Here is an 18,597-nt window from a genome sequence, read left to right as displayed (position 1 = left end):
TCAAAGGAGGCCCTAAAATGTATTGAGATTCACCGCCAGAGACCAAGCAGGTTCTCACAGTAAATGTAAGAGAAAAACAGCATGCTCCAACAGAAAAGGGAAAAGAAGCCGTTCTGCGATGCTTCAGAGTCCTCTGCCTGCCCTCGGGGATCTAATTTATCAGCATTTCCTGCCGATTAGATTCTGCCTGATCTGGGAACAATGCCCAACTCCTGTCCCCTGGTCCACCTCAGTAGGGAAGAAAGCCAATTTCTGCTACTACACTGCAGTTTCAAGAGTAGAAGCCTGAGAATGGAAATGAAGAAGGCTTCTCTGTTCACTCATCTTTTAACTGAAGGCTGTCTACAATTGCTTCTTTTACGTGACACATTATATCCAACTATCAAGAAAAAGCTAAGATTTACTATATATTGCAAGAAGCACAGTTTGAATAGACAACAAGCATCAAACGTGATGTTGGAATAATCAAATCAAGACTATACTGGCATGAAGAATATTTCAAAAGATCTAATAAAGTAGACCGCATACAAGAACAAATAGACAATAAAACCTGAGAAACACCTTCGTGTAGTAAAATAAGGACATGCTTGAGATAAAAAACATACCAAAAATGAAAAATATCTTTTGATGAACTTAAGTTCCGTGGACATGACTGAGAAAAGAGTCTCTGAATTTGAGAAAATATCAGTAGAAACCTCCAAAACTGAAAAGCATAATCAGCAAAAGATTGTGGGGTTGGAAAAGGAAGAAGACAGGAACAAACCAGTCTAGAGTGTCCCAGGAATGGAACAGCTATAAAAGAAATGACATCTCTGATGTGAGCAACAGGGAGAAAACCCTACCACGGTTAGGAAATGGCACAAAAATAAACTAACGTTAGGAGTGATTAAATGGTTGGGCATGATACTAATAGTTAGTCTCACTTGAGTATTACCTTGGAGGCAGGCACTGTGAATTCCATTTTCAATGGCCTCTTGGGAAGCCTTCAGAAGGTCTTCACTGACACTCTCAGCATACTCAATAACTGGTAGAGCAGAGGGAGTTTCAGCTGGCTTTGCTTCCAGTTCTACAGTCACAAGATGCCGTTTGTCTCCCAAAGTTCTGTCTAATGTATCTGTAAACAAATGGAATAGAGAACCTCAGAGATTTGTCTGGCAAAGGTGCCTAGGTGCCACAACTGGCACCTCTTGTTACAGGTTCCCTAGACAAAGGGGGAGAAAATATTAAGAATGGCACAAAATACAACATTAAAAATGAGAGGAGTCTAACCATGAAAATACCTGTGCTTTCATGTTTATTTTTAAAATACTGTAATGTTATGAAATATATGGGGGACAGAAATTACACAAATTTTGACATATTGATTATACTATTTTTTTGGGGGGGCCCACAACCAGTGGTGTTCGGGGCTTACTCCTGGCTATGCTGAGGGATTGCTCCTGGCGGGGCTCGGGTGACCATATGGGGTGCCAGGGACTGAACTCTGGTTGGCTGCATATAAGGCAAGCACCCTGCCCCTGTACTACTGCTCCAGGCCACTACATTTTTTTACCTGTGGCACAAACTGAATTTAAGATGGTCTCTCGGTATGCCACCTGGAGAGGCCCTAGATAGGTTTCCAGTCCATATTCCCTCTTGATTCGGTCATGAATAATCTCGATATGTAACTCTCCCATTCCACAAAGGATAGTCTGGAAAAAAAAAAAAAGGAAGTTTGAAAGATCGAAAGGAAAATGGTATTTGTCACAAAATACTATATAAAAAGGTATGACTGTAATTTTTCATTAATGGCAAATGAGTGTATTTTGCAATTTTGGGGGCTCCTACATTAAATTTTTTTGGGGGGGAGGGGGTCACACCCAGTGATGCACAGGGGTTACTCCTGGCTCATGCACTCAGGAATTACTCCTGGCGGTGCTGGGGGGACCATATGGGATGCTGGAAATCATACCCGGGTTGGCCGCATGCAAGGCAAATGCCCTACCTGCTGTACTTTCACTAAATACTTTTTAAGGGAAGGGGAAAGCCCTCATGGAAGACATAGGCAATTTTCTTCAATATGCTGATGAGGGCAATATTCTTGGGAATGGAAATTCTTTCTGTCAAACATTCCCAGCCAATGGCTATTTCCGACCATTGGGGGTATCCGACAGCTTTGCAGAGGGTGTAAACCTTTCCTCTAGGGTCACAGAGATACTACAGGAGTTAGGGCACGTGCAAAGGCCTGGAGTGATCCTCAGCACCACACTAGGTATGGCTCTGGAGACCCTTAAACATGGCTGGGGTGCGCCCAGGTGATACATAAGGCAAGGCCCAAGCAGCACTGCATCCTCAGGCCTGACTAGGAGCTACCTCCTGAGCACTTATCAGGTCAGTCGTGGAGGTGGGTCAAAAATAAAGGAACAAACAAGATCCATATTAACATGGACTTTTACACGACAATCTGACCTTTACCTTCTTTGAACCAATGTTACTTGGTGCCTCTTATTAGAAGCATCAAATCTGTATCAAAGACCAAAAAAAAAAAAAACAAAGGAAACAGATTTTTAGTTTTGGGCCACATCTGGCAGTGCTCAGAGCTCACCCCAGGTCTGCACTAAGGGGTCACTCTTAGGGGGCGCAGGGTACCAGGTGGGGTGCCAGGGATCTAACCCAGGCCAACTGTATGCAAGACAAGTGCTCTACCCACTGTACCATCACTTCAGCCACTAGACATGATTGAAAAAAAGGTGATCCCCGAAAACTGTGTTTGAGAAATAACAATAATTAGTGCAAGGAATCAGTATTTCTTACATCTTACCCAGATCTGCTTTGTGTTTCTTTTGCTGCCTGGTTTTAATTTGTGACATTTCACTGTAATAAAACTAGTTAGAAGATGAAGCACACACACAAAAATTATTTGGTTTATGATTGCAAAACTTTAAAGGAGTTAAAGAAATTAATTACTGGGGAAGAAGCAAGCTGCAGAATAATAGAACATCTTTTTATAATATTAATCTGTAGACACATCTGAGAAAAAAATATACTGTGCTTTAAAAACTAGCTTAGCAGAAGAGATTTGGAAAAGTGTAAAAGGCTATACAGCAAATATTCAGTGGTGACCTAAATAGAATCAAATTCAAAGAAAAGGGTAGACTTTTAATTTTTCCCTTTGTACATTTGTATGCTTTTAAAAATATAACCGTCGGTATTTTAAATATAAAAGTATTTTAACATTAAAAAGTCTGATTTAAGTACAATTAAACTTCTGGGAGAAAAATTATTACTTCAGCTAGAATTTTTTTTATTCTGTGTTTTTCAGATTAAATAAAATTATCCTTTAAGACAAATTTACAATCTTCTCGAGATTTTTTCCCCCCAAAACCTCACATAAATTTTATTGTGCCTTACAAGGAAGAGAGAGGATGAACATCTGTTTTGTTATGTGCTATAATACAGCACGGTTCTGGATCTACTTTAAAATCCATTTCCCAGGTGCTCTTCTCTTGAACACCCTCTCTCACTCCAGACAGTGCCTGTTACTTTTCATTTCTCTTTACTTTCATTTTCTCCAATAAATGTTTGGTTTGCACTCTGGGAAAAATTCCCCCTGGCCGATGCAATACAGGTTGTAATCTATCACTTTTCCCCCATTTTATGTTCATTACTCTAAGTAAAAGCCTTTGTATCCTCCTTCTGGTGTGTTGCATCTCCAAGTTCTATCAGAAGAGGTTTAAGGCTTTGTCTTCAGACTAAGTTTTATTTCAAAATTTCATAAAGGGCTGACTTCTGAAAAGCTGAAATGTTACAAAGTGGTTTCTATAAGTGGAATATAAGAAATAAAGGAGAAATGTGTGGCTGGAGCGATAGCACAGTGGGTAGGGCGTTTGCCTTGCACGCAGCTGACCCGAGTTCGATTCCCAGCATCCCATATGGTCTCCGTCCCCCAGCACTGCCAGGAGTAATTCCTGAGTGCAGAGCCAGGAGTAACCCCTGAGCATCACTGGGTGTGACTCAAAAAGTAAAAAAAAAAAAAAAAAAAAAAAAAAATTAAGGAGAAATTTACATTGTCGGTTTGACAGGCTATAATTATATAACTTCTGTAAAGAATTATAAATTCATGTAAGAAAACCAAAATGGAACCTCTTCTCCTGTCTTCCCTCTCCCACCCCTCCTCTCTTTCTCTCTCTTATCCCCTCGACCCTGACCCATGGGTGCAGTAGTAATATACCTACCTGTCCAGAGTCAGGATCCTGTCTCACTTTTAAACTGGGGTCTTCACGCTGAAGGCATTTCAATGCATGGTCCAAATCTAGAGAATAAACAGTGACTGCTAACTTTACACTTCACTTTTGATATAATGTACCAGTACCCTACCTTTTATTTTTTTTCTTCTTATATTTATTTATTCAATCACTGTGGGAAAAGTTACTAAGCTTTCAGGTTTAAGTCTTGGCATATAACGATCAAACACCTTTCCGTTCACCAGTACTCATTTTTCACCACCAAGAACCCCACTATACCTCCCTCCCACCCCTCCCAATGCCTGTGAGGCAGATGATTTCCACTGAACTCTTCTCTACATTGATTACATTCATTATTTTGACAAAAGATGCACCATTATTGTTTAGAATTTCCCCCCCAACAATCAGAATTGCTAAAAAGGCATTGTGAAATACTTTATTTTCTATAGCTGGTTATGAGAATCATATAATGTCACATGGCCAGGATTTTGGATTTCTGCAGAGAGTCAGATAATTACGAGATTGGTTTCTGTGTGTCTGGTGTTATGGTCGTGCTGGAGAGCCGCTCGTGGGGGGCAACTCATGACCTCGGTAGGGCATGAAGGACGAGCCCCTACCGCCCTCCTTCCCATGAGACTGCAGTTGCCCCGTCACCGCCGGCTCATACCTGACTTTCCTATAAGCTCTGAGGTGGCGGCCACCTTGCTGCCAGGGGGAAAAAAGGCGGAAGGGAGCAACACCCTTTCCCTCCCAGGGAGGCATGGTGCTGTAGTTTAATGCATGGTCCATTCACTTTTCTGCCGCAAGCTGCCAGACTCTGGATTAAGTTCTTTTGCCTCTGGAGCCATAGCCATGCCAGAGAGCTGCTCATGGGGGGCAACTCATGACCTTGGTAAGGCGTGAAGGACGAGGCGGTACCGCCCCCCTTCCCATGAGACTGCAGTTACCCTGTCACCACCAGCTCATACCTGACTTTCCAATAAGCTCTGAGCTGGAGGCCACCTTGTATGCGGTCCAGATGCATTTCTGCCAAAAGCCGTTGGGTTTTGAGATTTGTTTCTGAGTCTCTGGGATCATGGCCATTAATCAGCTTGATCAGGAGCCAGAGAGGCCATTTGTAGGTGGCAACTTGGGGTCTCATTGGGATGGGGAGAAAAGGGTTGGCTCCACCCCCATCTGGTGAGGCCGTGTGTCTCATCACTGCAGGCCCAAACCTGACTGTCCAGTGGCCTCTGGAGGATGGTCACCAGGCCGCCAGGGGGAACAGGCCAAGGCACAAAACCTATTCCCACCTGCAGTGGCCCAGTGCCAGTAACCTACTGCAGGAACAGGACGCATTTCTCCCAAAAACCTTTGGGTTCAGAGATTCGTTTCTGAGTCTCTGGGATCATGGCCATTAAGCACTTCGATCAGGAACCACAGAGGCCATGCTTCCAATTATATAGCTGAGCCGGAGATGGTTTGTGGGTGTGTTTTCCACATACCAACTTTTGGCCGTTTACTTTCTTGGTAAACATTGCCCCAAGTTTTTTGGGTCTGGTCAAAGGCACAGCAGCAATTTTGGGGTATCTGAAAGTCTGACGTTGCCATCAGGCTGCTGATGCACTCACCTCACAGACACAGATTGACCTGCTGGTGGCACCATACCCCCTACCCTACCTTTTAGTGAGGGAAAATAACGGGCAAATTTTGAAAAGAAAAATTCAAACCACTGTAAGTGCTTTGCTGCAATCCTGAAGACAATGACCTTAATCTCACTGACAGCACCATAAGAACAATGAGGAAGAATATGATAGGAGAAAATTGGCCAAGGAAGAAAAGGAAAAAATGAGTTTGTAATGTACAAAAGAAAAAGATAAATAACAGAACAGCTGCCATCATGCCTCCAGTCAGACTTTACTACTTCACCACTTCAGGTTCCCTCGGTTTTTCTAGCTGAAAACTCCAGGCCTTCTCACAGTTAAAATGGGCGACCTCCCCACACCTCCCCATACTTCCAGACACCCTGGCAGCTAGACATACACCCTACTGCCACCACCCTGTAAGCTCACCTAGGTCCTGTTCTAAAGATTCATAATTAAATCTCAAAAGAGATCAAGTAGCCACAAAATTTTCTCGAATACCCATTCCCAGCTGAAACCTCCGGGGTGATCTCAGGAGGGGGTCACACCTAGTCTCTGCCCTACCACAGCTCCAGCAGCTGTCGCCATGCCTCTGGCCAGACTGCCCAATGAAATATTCTGGATTTTCTGGAACGACACCTCCAAACTCTACAATACTAACATCCCAGTAAGAGCCACCAGATTGGATGAGATGTAACATAGAAGCCAACTGACCCCAACTGACACAGAAGGCTTAACTAGCAACAACCACTTAGTAAGTCCTCAAACAAGGCTTGCTTAACATCCCCAGGTGAGATGCAATTTTCATAGTTTCTTTTACTAATTTTTGATCATTCCATTAACCACTTAATGGTAACATGCAATATAAAATAAATTATTCTGGGCCTGCCATGGAGGGCAGACTTGAGGGGTGGCTGGGAAAATGGAGACAAGAATGGAGGAAAAGTTCACAGTGGTGGTGAGTCTGGTATTGGAATACTGAATGCCCGTAACAAAATATCACGAACAACTTCGTAAACCTGGTGTTTTAAGTAAAGTGGAGGCAAAATAAAATAAAACAAAAGCTAGACTAAGCACATAAAATATCAATAAACTCAGATAAAGCTGAAATAAATCAGATATCTGTTGAGGCTCTAATGGGACTATTTTATCAAAGTCAGCACACTAATTGAGACACTATGACTTGTTTGTACCTGGCTGCTTAGCCACTGAAGGGGGTTCTATGGTACAGAAGAAAACAGGCTCCGGAACCTCCACTCCAGCCAGCACCAGTCTCTCTATCTCACTGCTTTGTCTATGCTTCTTTTCTCCAACTCTTTCGGCTCGCCGAGCTGCAGCTAATGCACTGGACTTGGATGAAACAATGGTGTCTCCAGTGGCAGTCTGCAAGCAAATAAGAGAGCTTAAAAAAAAAAAAAGAAGATTGTTGGTAAATCTCAGCTTCCTTCAAGAACTATAAAGTAAAAGACATTTTAATGCAGCACATCTATTTTCAGCAGTTTAAGAAACTTATAAAATTATGCCTTTGGACAGATAAACTTATTTTTTATTGCTTAAGAGTTCTATCCAGGGCTGCACTTGGCCTGCAGGTGGTTGACCCTCAAAACCTTGTATGGTCCCGTGAGCAATGCCAGAAGTGACTCCTGAGCACAAAGCCAGGAGTAAGTCTGGAGCATTCCAGGTGTGCCCCAAGCACAAAAAAAAAAAAAAGAATTTTATCCAAAATATTCTAATAAATAATCAAACAGATCATACAGGTCTAAAATTCATTTGACAGGAACAAATACACCTTTCTCGATTTTCCCAATCAGTCATGGCAAGACAGATTAGGCAGAGCATCTGCTACTATGACCTCCAGGCACTCACAGGTGGACTACGCACCTGACCCTGGCAAGTGTGACCTTGACTTGTGTGCCTCAACTAAGACTGCAGGCTCAGCTAGCTCGCCACAAGCACCGCCATGAGAGGAGGCAAGGCTCAGTCAGGACCTTGGCTGTGTGTGTGACCACCACACCTCATGCATGGTCCCAGCCAGGAATTCTGAAGGCACGAATGCGTGTAGCCCCGTGACTGTGCCAATACAGTCAACAACAGATGCCAACAATGACAAATGAATAGGAGGGAGGGCATAAAAAAGTAAATAAAAGTGCAAGGCCAGGGGCTGGAACAATAGCACAGCGGGTAGGGCGTTTGCCTTGCATGCGGCCAACCCTGGGTTCGATTCCCAGCCAGGAGTGATTTCTGAGTGCAAATCCAGGAGTAACCTCTGAGCATCAGCTGGGTGTGCCTCAAAAAGCAAAAAAAAAAAAAAAAAAAAAGTGCAAGGCCAGATGGTCTTGGAAGAGTATTATGCTGAATGAAATGAGTGAGAAAGAGAGGGACAGGTATTGAAAGACTGCATTCCTTTGTGGAATATAATATATATGTGTGTGTGTGTGTGTGTGTGTGTATACATACATATATATAGCACTGTAGCACTGTACTCCCGTTGTTCATCGATTTAGTCAATGTTTCCATTGTGAGACTTGCCTATTGTCTGTCATCTACAAGTTGTTCACTCGAGTCATCCTAAATAGGATTGGCAGAACACTAGATGAAGGACAACCATGCGAGCAAGCCGGGTTCCGCAAAGGATTCAGCACCATCGACCACATCCACACGATAACCAAGCTCATTGAGGTTTCTCGGGAGTTCAAGATGCTGCTCTGTTTAACGTTCATTGATTTAAAGAAGGCCTTTGATTCTGTTGAGACGGAAGCGGTCATTGAAGCCCTAGCCAATCAGGGCATTCAAACTCAATACAACAGGATTCTCCGTGAGCTGTATTGCGGATTCACTACCAGGATCTCACCATTCTACAAAGAAGTAATCATTGATGTCAAGAGAGGAGTTCGGCAGGGCGATACCATTTCACCGAAACTCTTCAGTGCCACCCTCGAGAACATCATGCGACGACTGGAATGGGAAGGAATGGGAGTGAAGATAGATGGTCGGCAACTACACCACCTCCGCTTTGCTGATGACATTGTTTTAATAACACCAAACATCAGCCAAGCGGCACAAATGCTGGCCGACTTTGACCGTGAGTGTGGAAAGGTAGGACTACAGCTGAATCTTACGAAGACAATGTTTATGAGAAACAGCCTCGTTCCTGACGCCCCATTCGCTCTCAACAGAACGACCATCTCCGAATGCAACAGCTATGTGTACCTAGGTCGAGAGGTCAACATGACAAATGACCTGGCACCCGAGCTGCGCAGGAGGAAGAGAGCGGCTTGGAACACCTTCAAGAATGTCGAAGAAATAGCTAAGAGGACGAAGAACCTCCGGCTCCGGGCACATCTCTTTGATTCCACTGTTCTTCCTGCATTAACATATGCCTCAGAGACCTGGGCCCTACGCAAACAAGATGAGAATGCTATTCAGGTCTCCCAAAGAAGAATAGAAAGAATAGAAAGAATAGAAAGAATTAACATATGCCTCAGAGACCTGGGCCCTACGCAAACAAGATGAGAACGCTATTCAGGTCTCCCAAAGAAGAATAGAAAGAATAGAAAGAATAGAAAGAGCTATGCTTGGGCTGAGCGATAGCACAGCGGGTAGGGCGTTCGCCTTACAAGCAGCCAACATGGCCGACCCGAGTTCGATTCCTCCGCCCCTCTCGGAGAGCCCGGCAAGCTACCAAGAGTATTCGATATGCCAGACACAGTAACAACAAAGTCTCCAATGGAGACGTTACTGGGCCCGCTCGAGCAAATCGACGATCAACGGGAGGGCCTTTACGTTTACTTTACTTTACTTTATGCTTGGAATATCACGTTTCACTCAAATGAGAGAACGAATCCGGAGTTCTGACATCCGTCGACGATCAAGAATCAGGGACGCTTTCTCATTTGCCAAGGTGTCGAAAATCAGATGGGCTAGTCACGTAATGAGATTTAAAGACGACCGCTGGACTAGAGCTGTTACCGACTGGATTCCACGGGATGTCAAAAGACCGCGTGGCCGCCCACCTACCAGATGGTCAGACTTCTTCGTCAAGATCATGAACGATCGGTTTGAGGCCCTTCATGTTCCCGGAGCGAACAGATGCCATTGGGCTACACTAGCACGCGACAGGGACAAATGGAGACGTTACTGGTGCCCGCTCGAGCAAATCGCCGACTAACGGGAAGTTAAGTGATTAAGTGATTAAGTTGTTACTGTTTTTTGGCATATCGAATATGCCAAGGGGAGCTTGCCAGGCTCTGCCGTGCAGATATATATACACATATATATATATATATATGTATTATTAGAAGACATATCCATGGCCAGGGAAAACAGGATATAGGAGGACTGGTAAATGGTTGGAATCAACCACAACCACAAGTGTATAAAGGTAGTGGGTAGATACGAGAGAGAAGGGACCGGATGACAATAGGTGGAATGATCACACTGGACAAGAATTGAACATTAAAAGCAGGTAAAGGGATAGTCCTAATAACCTTTCAGTATCTGTACTGCAAACCACAATGCCCAAAAGGAGAGGGAGAGAGGGAGGGAGGGTGGGAGAGAAAGGGAGGGAGAGAAGGATGGGGGGGGGGGGGTAGGGTAGGGTAGGGGATAGGAAGAGAGAAGGAGAGAGAAGGAGAGACAGAGGGGGGAGGGAGAATGAGAGGAAGACGGGGAGCGGGGGAGAGGGGGAGAGAGAGGGAGAAAAAAATGCCTGCCATAGAGGCAGGTTGGCTGCATCCTGGGCACTGGACAGACTTGCACAGAAAGGACCGGGGAGATCCGTGCATTTATGTGGCCCAAGTGGCAGGTAACATAGTTCTCCCCACTAGCCAGAACCCCCGCAAGGAGGATAGCAGAGGTTACTATCCAGACGACAGTTTTTCCCTCCACCCGCTGGAGATCTGTGTGGGCAACGTGGCCAGAGTGCCGAATCTTGTATCGGGAACCCTACAGAGGAGGCATCCACCTCTGTGAGCCACAAACTGGAACCATCACGGCCACAGCAGCAGCTAGTTCTCACCATGCCCCCTCCTCCATCTGCAGGCATAGTAAGTTCCCCCTCCCCAACCTCCATTTGATTATTTACTCAATATCTATTGACCCCAGGTTTACTACAGTGTGATTTCTAATAGCCAAGGTACTAAAATGCCCATCAACACATATCTGAATAAAGAAGCTGTTATCTACTTATCCACTCATCTATCTACCCACACGGGGAAACTACTACTCAGCTATGACAAAGAGGATGAAGTCCAAAGGCAGGAGAGATATCTCAAAGGGGCCTGAGTTTGATCCTCAGCACCACCACGTGTGGCCCTTGTGGGGCCCGACAGCACCACACTTCTGGGACTCATGCACTGAGCAGTCCAGCACACATAGCCCGGCAAAGCATCACAGGAAGTGACTCTGAGGTCCCGGAAGCCCACTCAGGAGCCACAATGTAAGATAAAGATCCTTTCTTTTGCAGCTCCTGGGAAAACTTAAGAGGGCATTATACTTACTAAAATTCACCAGACAAAGAAAGGCAAATGTAGATCAGTTCACTGATGTGTGGTACATTAAGAAACAAATGAGTCAACAGGGCCAGGGATGTGCCCCATAGGCAAGGCAAATGCCTTTATATGTAAGGACTCGGTTTGATACCCAGTACCACAAACAGACATCAACAAATGAATTCCAAAGTTAGTGGCGATAAGAAGAGAATCTTAAGAGTGGGGTGGGAGGATTAAAGATGCCAACCATATGCTAAAGGATGGAATCAAGTTTTCAGTGAAAATAAAGTATTACATCCAGATGTTGCTTTCTCATGACGTACACCAGAAACCTATAATCTGAGAAGTCAGTGTTTCTACAACAATTTAAAAAAATTCTACAGGAATACAACAGGGAGGGGGTGAGGTTTGGGGCTATGCCCATTGGTGTTCAGGAGTGGTCAGTCCTGGCAGTGTTCAGGGGACTATACATGGTGCTAACCAGGGTTGTGGGCCACCACAGCTATATGCAAGGCAAGTGCTTTACCTCCTGTTTTACTTCTCCACTCCTAGGAATATATTTTATATCAACTTAAGCCTATGTATAAATAATAATAAATTACTTTACCTGACCTGCATTTTACCTTTCTATAAATGTAATTCAGACTGTTTACAGCCTTACATAATTCATTTTGCTTTCAATTAAATGTATAAACTATTCCATTGATGGGTATTTGGATTGCGGGGGGGGGAGGGGGTTTCTATTTCAAACACCTGAACATTTACGCTATTAACTCCCAGAGAAAACACTTGGTCACTTACTTGTTTAAGCCCAACAGTCAAAGCAATGTTACCAGCAGTGAGTGACGGGATTTCGATATGTTGGTCAGCGAATGGCAAAAGCAGGCGACTTATTCTCTCCCTATAAAACCGAGATCTATTTTAATAAATGTACTCCTATAAAAATGAATGCAGTTTTAGAAAGTTATAAGCACCTACTTACGTGCAGTTTCCATTAATATTATGAACAGCCGATTGGGGTTTTATTGTGCCCGAGTAAATTCTCATAAACACCAGTGGTCCTCGCTGTTTATCATGGAGAACTTTAAATGCCAAAGCACATAAGTCACCCTTATACCACTGCCTAAAAAATTAAGGAGATAGTCCAGAAAAGTATTTAAAGATTTTTCCAATGTATCTGTCTATATTTAAGTCAGATCAGTAGCATTACACAAATCACTCAGATGCCCTCTAAAGATTCTATAGATTTTAGCTTAATTACCTACATTGACTAAATACTGCCAGTGTCTTCCTCCATTTTGATTACTTTGTATTTTGAGTTTTTTTTTCTTTTGATTTTTTAATTTTTGTTGGCAACATCCAGTGGTGTTCAGGGCTTACACCTGGCTCTGAGCTCAGGGATAAATCCTTGTGGGGTAGGGGGCCATGTGGTGAGCCAAGGATTGAACTCAGGTCAGCCACATGCGAGACAAATGCCCTACCACTGTACTATTATTTCAGCCCAATTTATTCATTCGTTTGTGTGTTTGTTTTGGGGCCACAACCCGCAGTGCTCAGGACTTACCCCTGGCTCTGCACTCAGGCATCACTCCTAGAGACCACACAGGGCCCAGGGATTGAACCCAGGATGGCTGCATGCAAGGCAAACAAACACCCTACTTGTTGTACTATCACTCGAGCCCCTGTTTATTTTTAAATAGTGTACTTCATCTTGTAAACACACTGTGAAACTTTCTCTGAGCTGGTTTTTGCTTTTTTTTCTTACTGGACTAAATTACTTAGTGGTAACATCACCACTAATACCTCAAAACTAAAGACAAAGAACTAGCGGTAGGGTGTTTACCTTGCGTTGCAGTCAGTCCGGCCAACCGGGGTTCGATTCCTCTGCCCCTCTCGGAGAGCCCGGCAAGCTACCGAGAGTATCTCGCCTGCATGGTAAAGCCTGGCAAGCTACCCGTGACGTATTCAATATGCCAAACACAGTAACAAGTCTCAAAATGGAGCCGTTACTGGGCCCGCTCAAGCAAATCGATGAACAATGGGAGGACAGTGTTTGTTTGTTTGTTTGTTTCCCAAACTGACCTCTATTCACACACAGTACTACTGCAAAGCGTATATACTGAGGAACATTATACCACTTCTCAAAAGCCTGTATACTGTATAGAATACTTTCCAATTATTGCTTTCACCCTCTTTCTACTTCCCAATTGCTTAATCATATGAATCCACACTTTACTCTAAAGTTCAATTTGTTTACAAAGGCAGTGTTTTTATGAATGATGTCCTTGAATTGCATTCTCTACCAGATTTCAGGAAGCATGAATCCCTTTGAAATTGCCAGATCTTACACAGAGGTATATTTTTTTGAAGAAAGTTCTCAAACTCTCCCTACTTCCACCCAACTTACTCAGGACTTACTCCTGGCTCTGTGCTCAGGGATCAGTCCTGGCAAGGCTGCAGGGACCATAGGCGGTGCCAGATTGAACCTGAGTAGGCCACACGCCAGGCATATACCTTACCAAATGTGCTATCTCCCCTGTCCCATATGTTATTTATAATGATATTCTTCCCCGCCCCCGACCAAAGTTATTCAAAATATGGTGATCTGACTACTCTTTATGAAATAGGACCTGTTTACCTACTTATTTTTTTCAAGGTTTTACTTTTACATACTTGCATACTTACAGAAAGTCATAGTTGCGCTCTCCAGGTGAAGGCAAATATACAGTAATAGCATCTAACAAAGGCTGAACACCTTTGTTCTTCAGGGCACTTCCACAGAGCACAGGCACTGCTGTCTGAGCCAGAGTTACTCTGTGTATCGCAGTCTGCAGCTAAAAAGAAAAAAGGGAATTATTTTGTGTATGCAGCTTACTGGTCTCGGCCAAAATATCTTGTAACTATATGCCTTCTCTAAGCAAAAATGTAAAGCAGCACTTTTAAAATATGCTTACATCACTTTATGGCATTTTTCTTTACTTTCCTTCAAAACATTAATACTAGCTAGAATACCAAATATTTTTTGGTCTACTGTCTTCTCACATGCTAGAATGCAAACTCCATGTGTGCACCGCAGTAAGTCTTATGAATGTCACTGTCACTGTCATCCTGTTGTTCATCGATTTCCTCGAGCAGGCACCAGTAACGTCTCCTTCGTCCCAGGCCCGAGATTTTAGAAAGTGCCACATTCGAGGCTCTTTCAGGATCAGGAGAATGAGACCCATCATTGTTGTTGGTTTTTGGCATATTGAATACGCCACTGGAAGTTTGCCAGACTCTGCTGTGTGGGCAGGATACTTTTGGTAGCCTGCCATGTTTCCAGAGTAAGAACTAGATAATAAGATGCTTCCAGGAGCTGGGTTTTATAGTCTCTGGGTCTTGGCAGTTGATGGGATTACATGGCGTGTGTGTGTGTGTGTGTGTGGGGGGGGGGGGGACACACACGCAGTTGGTGGGTGTAACGCCTACATACTGGAAGATGGAGCATCTAGATGGAGGAGGCCCAGTCCCGATCTGAGCAGGCTTGGAGATCTACGCCCCGGGTCCCACACACCTGGGTTCCTCTCCTGGTTCCTTTATGCATGAGGCTCGTCCACCATAAAACCCAGCTCCCAGAAGAGAACAGCTCAGAGTCTCCTGCCTCCAGGCTTGGCTGTCCCCACCGGGGCCCCTTGGAGGAGGGTGGGTTGAGTTTCCCTCCCCGATCCCGAGCAGAGCCCCTGCAGCTGAAGACCTCCGGTTCCAGCCACAGCCATGCTTAAGTCTTATGAAAACAATGCTAAATCCCCAGACACTAGAAAAGAACTTAAAGTACCCAAAATATTTTTCAAACAAATAAACATGTGATTTAACCCTGCTGGTCTAATACAAAAACTGATTCGTAACAAATATAAGTGGGTTATAATTTCTTCAAATGAATTAAAGTGACATTAAAATAAAATGAAAATGAGAAATCAAAGAAGGTAGGAAAAGATTTTGAAAGATCTCAAAAGCCAACGAAAGCTTGGATGTGCGTACAAGCTACTGATATGAGAAACGGGTTATTCCACTTTAGCTCACTTTGTGAGCTCTATGGAAACAGAAATCATGTGGGGTAACTCAGAACATAATAAATGATGCCCTTAATAAACATTACACATAAGCATTCAAGTACAAAATAACAAAAACATTTAAAAATATTCAAATAATTGAATCGTTTCATTCAAAAGAAAAAAAATCACTTTTTCCACTTTTAACTTCAAGTAGCTCAAAAATAAGAGACCCTGTATTTTTAACCATTTATGTACATACTAAGTGAATTGCTGGGCTCATTTCAGGGCCCATTTTACATACTACCACTTAGAAACACTTAATAATTTTTTTTTTTTGCTTTTTGGGTCACACCTGACAATGCAGAGGGGTACTCCTGGCTCTGCACTGAGGAATTACTCCTGGTGGTGCTCGAGGGGCCATATGGGATGCTGGGAATCGAACCCAGGTCGGCCACGTGCAAGGCAAATGCCATACCTGCTGTGCTATCCCTCCAGCCCCTACTTAATTCTTTAAGAAGAAAATAACGGTCTGTCTCCAACAGGACACAGAAATACAAGAAATATCTTTAAGAAATCAAGTTTTGGGGGCCAGAGCGATAGTACAACAGGGAGGGCATTTGCCTTGCATGCGGCCAACCCAAGTTCAATCCCCAGCATCCCACAGGGTGCTCTGAGCACCACCAGGAGTGATTCCTGAGTGAGAGCCAGGAGTAACTCCTGAGCATCGCCAGGTGTGAGCCCCCCCTCCCCCCAACACACACACACACACACACACACACACAAATAGAAGTCAAGCTCTGTTTTTTTGGGATTTCGGTGTGTGTTTTTCTGGTTACACTTGGTAATTCTCTGGGGCTACTCCTGGCTCTGTGCTCAGGCATCACTCCTGGCAGTGCTTGGGATACCACTTAGGAGGTTAAGGATTGATCCCAGGGCAGGCACAGGCAAGGTAACTTTCCTACCCCCAATGATATCCCAAAGAAATCAAATTTAACAACATTTAAGAGGGGTCAGAGATAAAACCCAAAGGGCTGGAATGCAGGTATGTCTGTACGTTCAGTCTGTGGCACCAATTGAGCATCACCAGGAATAAAGTCGGGCACTGAGCCACACATGGCCTCAAAACGAAAGAAAAAATCTTTAAGAATCTTTTTTTTTTTTTTAGTAAAATGGGACCCTGGGACACCCTGCCCCAGTGTTGCTGGGGATGAGGCAACAGCCATTCTAGGAGGCTGACTAGCTGGCTCAGTGTTCATTCGGCACTGTGGGAAGAGGAAGGCTATGCAGTGTTGAGCACTGAGCCGGGGCCTTAAACATGGTAGGATGTGCCTTGAACTTTCTCTAGGCACACCTTTTGAGGAAAATTCGAAGAAAATTCGAGAAAAATATTTTACCTATCTATGGGGGTTGGAGCGATAGCAAAGTGGGTAGAGCATTTGCCTTGCACATGGCCGACCCGGGTTCGATTCCTCTTTCCCTCCTGGAGAGCCCGGCAAGCTACTGAGAGTGCCCGCATGGCAGAGCCTGGCAAGCTCCCTGTGACGTATTCAATATGCCAAAAACAGTAACAAGTCTCATGATGGAGATGTTACTGGTGCCCACTTGAGAAAATCGATGAACAATGGCAGGACTGAGTACAGTGCTGTATGTTCAGTCTGTGGCTACAGAACTACCTACCTATGGATTAGCTTAATATATTTTAAAAGAAATGTCACTGTCACTGTCCTCCCGTTGCTCGTCGATTTGCTCGAGCGGGCCCAGTAACGTCTCCATTGGAGACTTTGTTGTTACTGTGTCTGGCATATCGAATACGTCATGGGGAGCTTGCCAGGCTTTGCCGTGTGGGCGAGATACTCTCGGTAGCTTGCCGGGCTCTCCGAGAGGGGAGGAGGAATCGAACTCGGGTCGGCCATGTTGGCTGCGTGCAAGGCAAATGCCCTGCCGCTGTGCTATCGCTTTGGACTGAGAGACCTATTACTTTCCATTAAAACTGAGTCAAAAAAATTTTTGAGAAAAAAAATTCTAAATATAGCAATCCTTGATCTCAATAAATTTTAAATGTGAAATGTCTGCCTCTGTTCTCCCTCCTCCCTTTTATTTGGGGGGGTGGGGTGGGATGTAGGAGGCCACCTGGCTGTGCTCAGTGGTTATTCCTGCCTCTGTGCTCAGGAATCGCTGCTGGCAGGGCACAGGAAGGACCATATGGGGTGCTGGAGACTGAACCTGGGCCAGCTGCATGAAGGCAAGCACCCTATTTGCTGTACTATCACTCTGATCCCAAAATTTCTACCTCTGGAAGCCTGAGAGGTAGTACGGGTTTGCACAGGGCAGATTCCTCCAACACCACACGATCCAAGCAGCACCTCATCCTCAAGCCTCACTCCTGCCTCCCACAGCCAGACCAGGCTAGTCCAGAACTGCCTGGAGGGCCCCTTCACCCACTCCAACTAACCAAATTTTTACCTATGATTTCCGTATTTAGACAAATTATCAGAATGAAGAGATGTGAGCATGAGTAATAAACTGATTTAATATATGCAAAAAAAGATTAAATTTCTGATTTTGCCAAGTATATTTGAAAATCACTACCATTATTCAAATTGCTGTATTAATAGTAACTTACGTTATCTTATTTTTTTGCTTAAGCCAACATTTACTAACAGAATGCAAAGTTTAAAAGACAATGTCCAAAAAACTGAAAGAGAAACCTAAAATAAAATTTACCTTTTCAGCTGGTAGCAAATCAAAATTTTCACTAAACTCTCCTAGAACCAAGTCAGCAAATTCATCATCCAAATCTGCAACCTACAGAGAAAAAGAATTTAGCTCAGCAACTTGCACGTGTCATAATTTATAAGTCTAAACATCGTAAGATATATTATCCAAGTATTTCATAATAGTTACATCATCAACCTTATCCAGGCCAAGAAACTCTACATCTTCTAAAGTTTTTCTTTCAAGAGAAAGAAAATTGAAAACAGAGATAAACTGATTCATAGGAAGTCAAAACCTGATAAAGCATACTAACAAAGTGTTTATCATTCAGTGATCAAAACACAAAATTTACAATATAATACATATAAGAGAGTATCATTTTTTTCCCTTTGGACATATCCAGTGATGTTCAGGGATTACTCCTGGCTCTGCACTCAGAAATTATTCCTGGCGGTGTGCAGGGGTTCATATGGGATGATGGGATTGAACCCAGGTCGGCTGCCTTACCCGCTGTGAG

The 18,597-nt window shown here is 43.9% G+C and overlaps 1 protein-coding gene across 2 annotated transcripts in view; it reads right to left on the bottom strand.

Annotated features, from left to right (window-relative positions):
- Positions 1–18,597, bottom strand: part of GFM2 (GTP dependent ribosome recycling factor mitochondrial 2) — a 34,296-nt gene that overhangs the window by 3,259 nt on the left and 12,440 nt on the right. For both annotated transcript variants that reach the window (XM_056112480.1, XM_056112481.1), the window contains exons 11-18: positions 18,090–18,170; positions 14,020–14,168; positions 12,317–12,457; positions 12,136–12,235; positions 7,039–7,228; positions 4,215–4,291; positions 1,553–1,691; positions 935–1,114 (exon numbers count right to left, since the gene is read on the bottom strand). In XM_056112480.1, coding sequence (XP_055968455.1) covers positions 935–1,114; positions 1,553–1,691; positions 4,215–4,291; positions 7,039–7,228; positions 12,136–12,235; positions 12,317–12,457; positions 14,020–14,168; positions 18,090–18,170 — 1,057 coding nt within the window. The remainder of the gene's footprint in view (positions 1–934; positions 1,115–1,552; positions 1,692–4,214; positions 4,292–7,038; positions 7,229–12,135; positions 12,236–12,316; positions 12,458–14,019; positions 14,169–18,089; positions 18,171–18,597) is intronic.

The sequence above is a fragment of the Sorex fumeus genome, unplaced genomic scaffold (genome assembly GCF_029834395.1).
Source record: "Sorex fumeus unplaced genomic scaffold, SorFum_2.1 ptg000018l, whole genome shotgun sequence".
In the NCBI taxonomy this organism is placed as follows: Eukaryota; Metazoa; Chordata; class Mammalia; order Eulipotyphla; family Soricidae; genus Sorex; species Sorex fumeus.
This window is presented reverse-complemented; position numbering and strand designations above follow the sequence as displayed.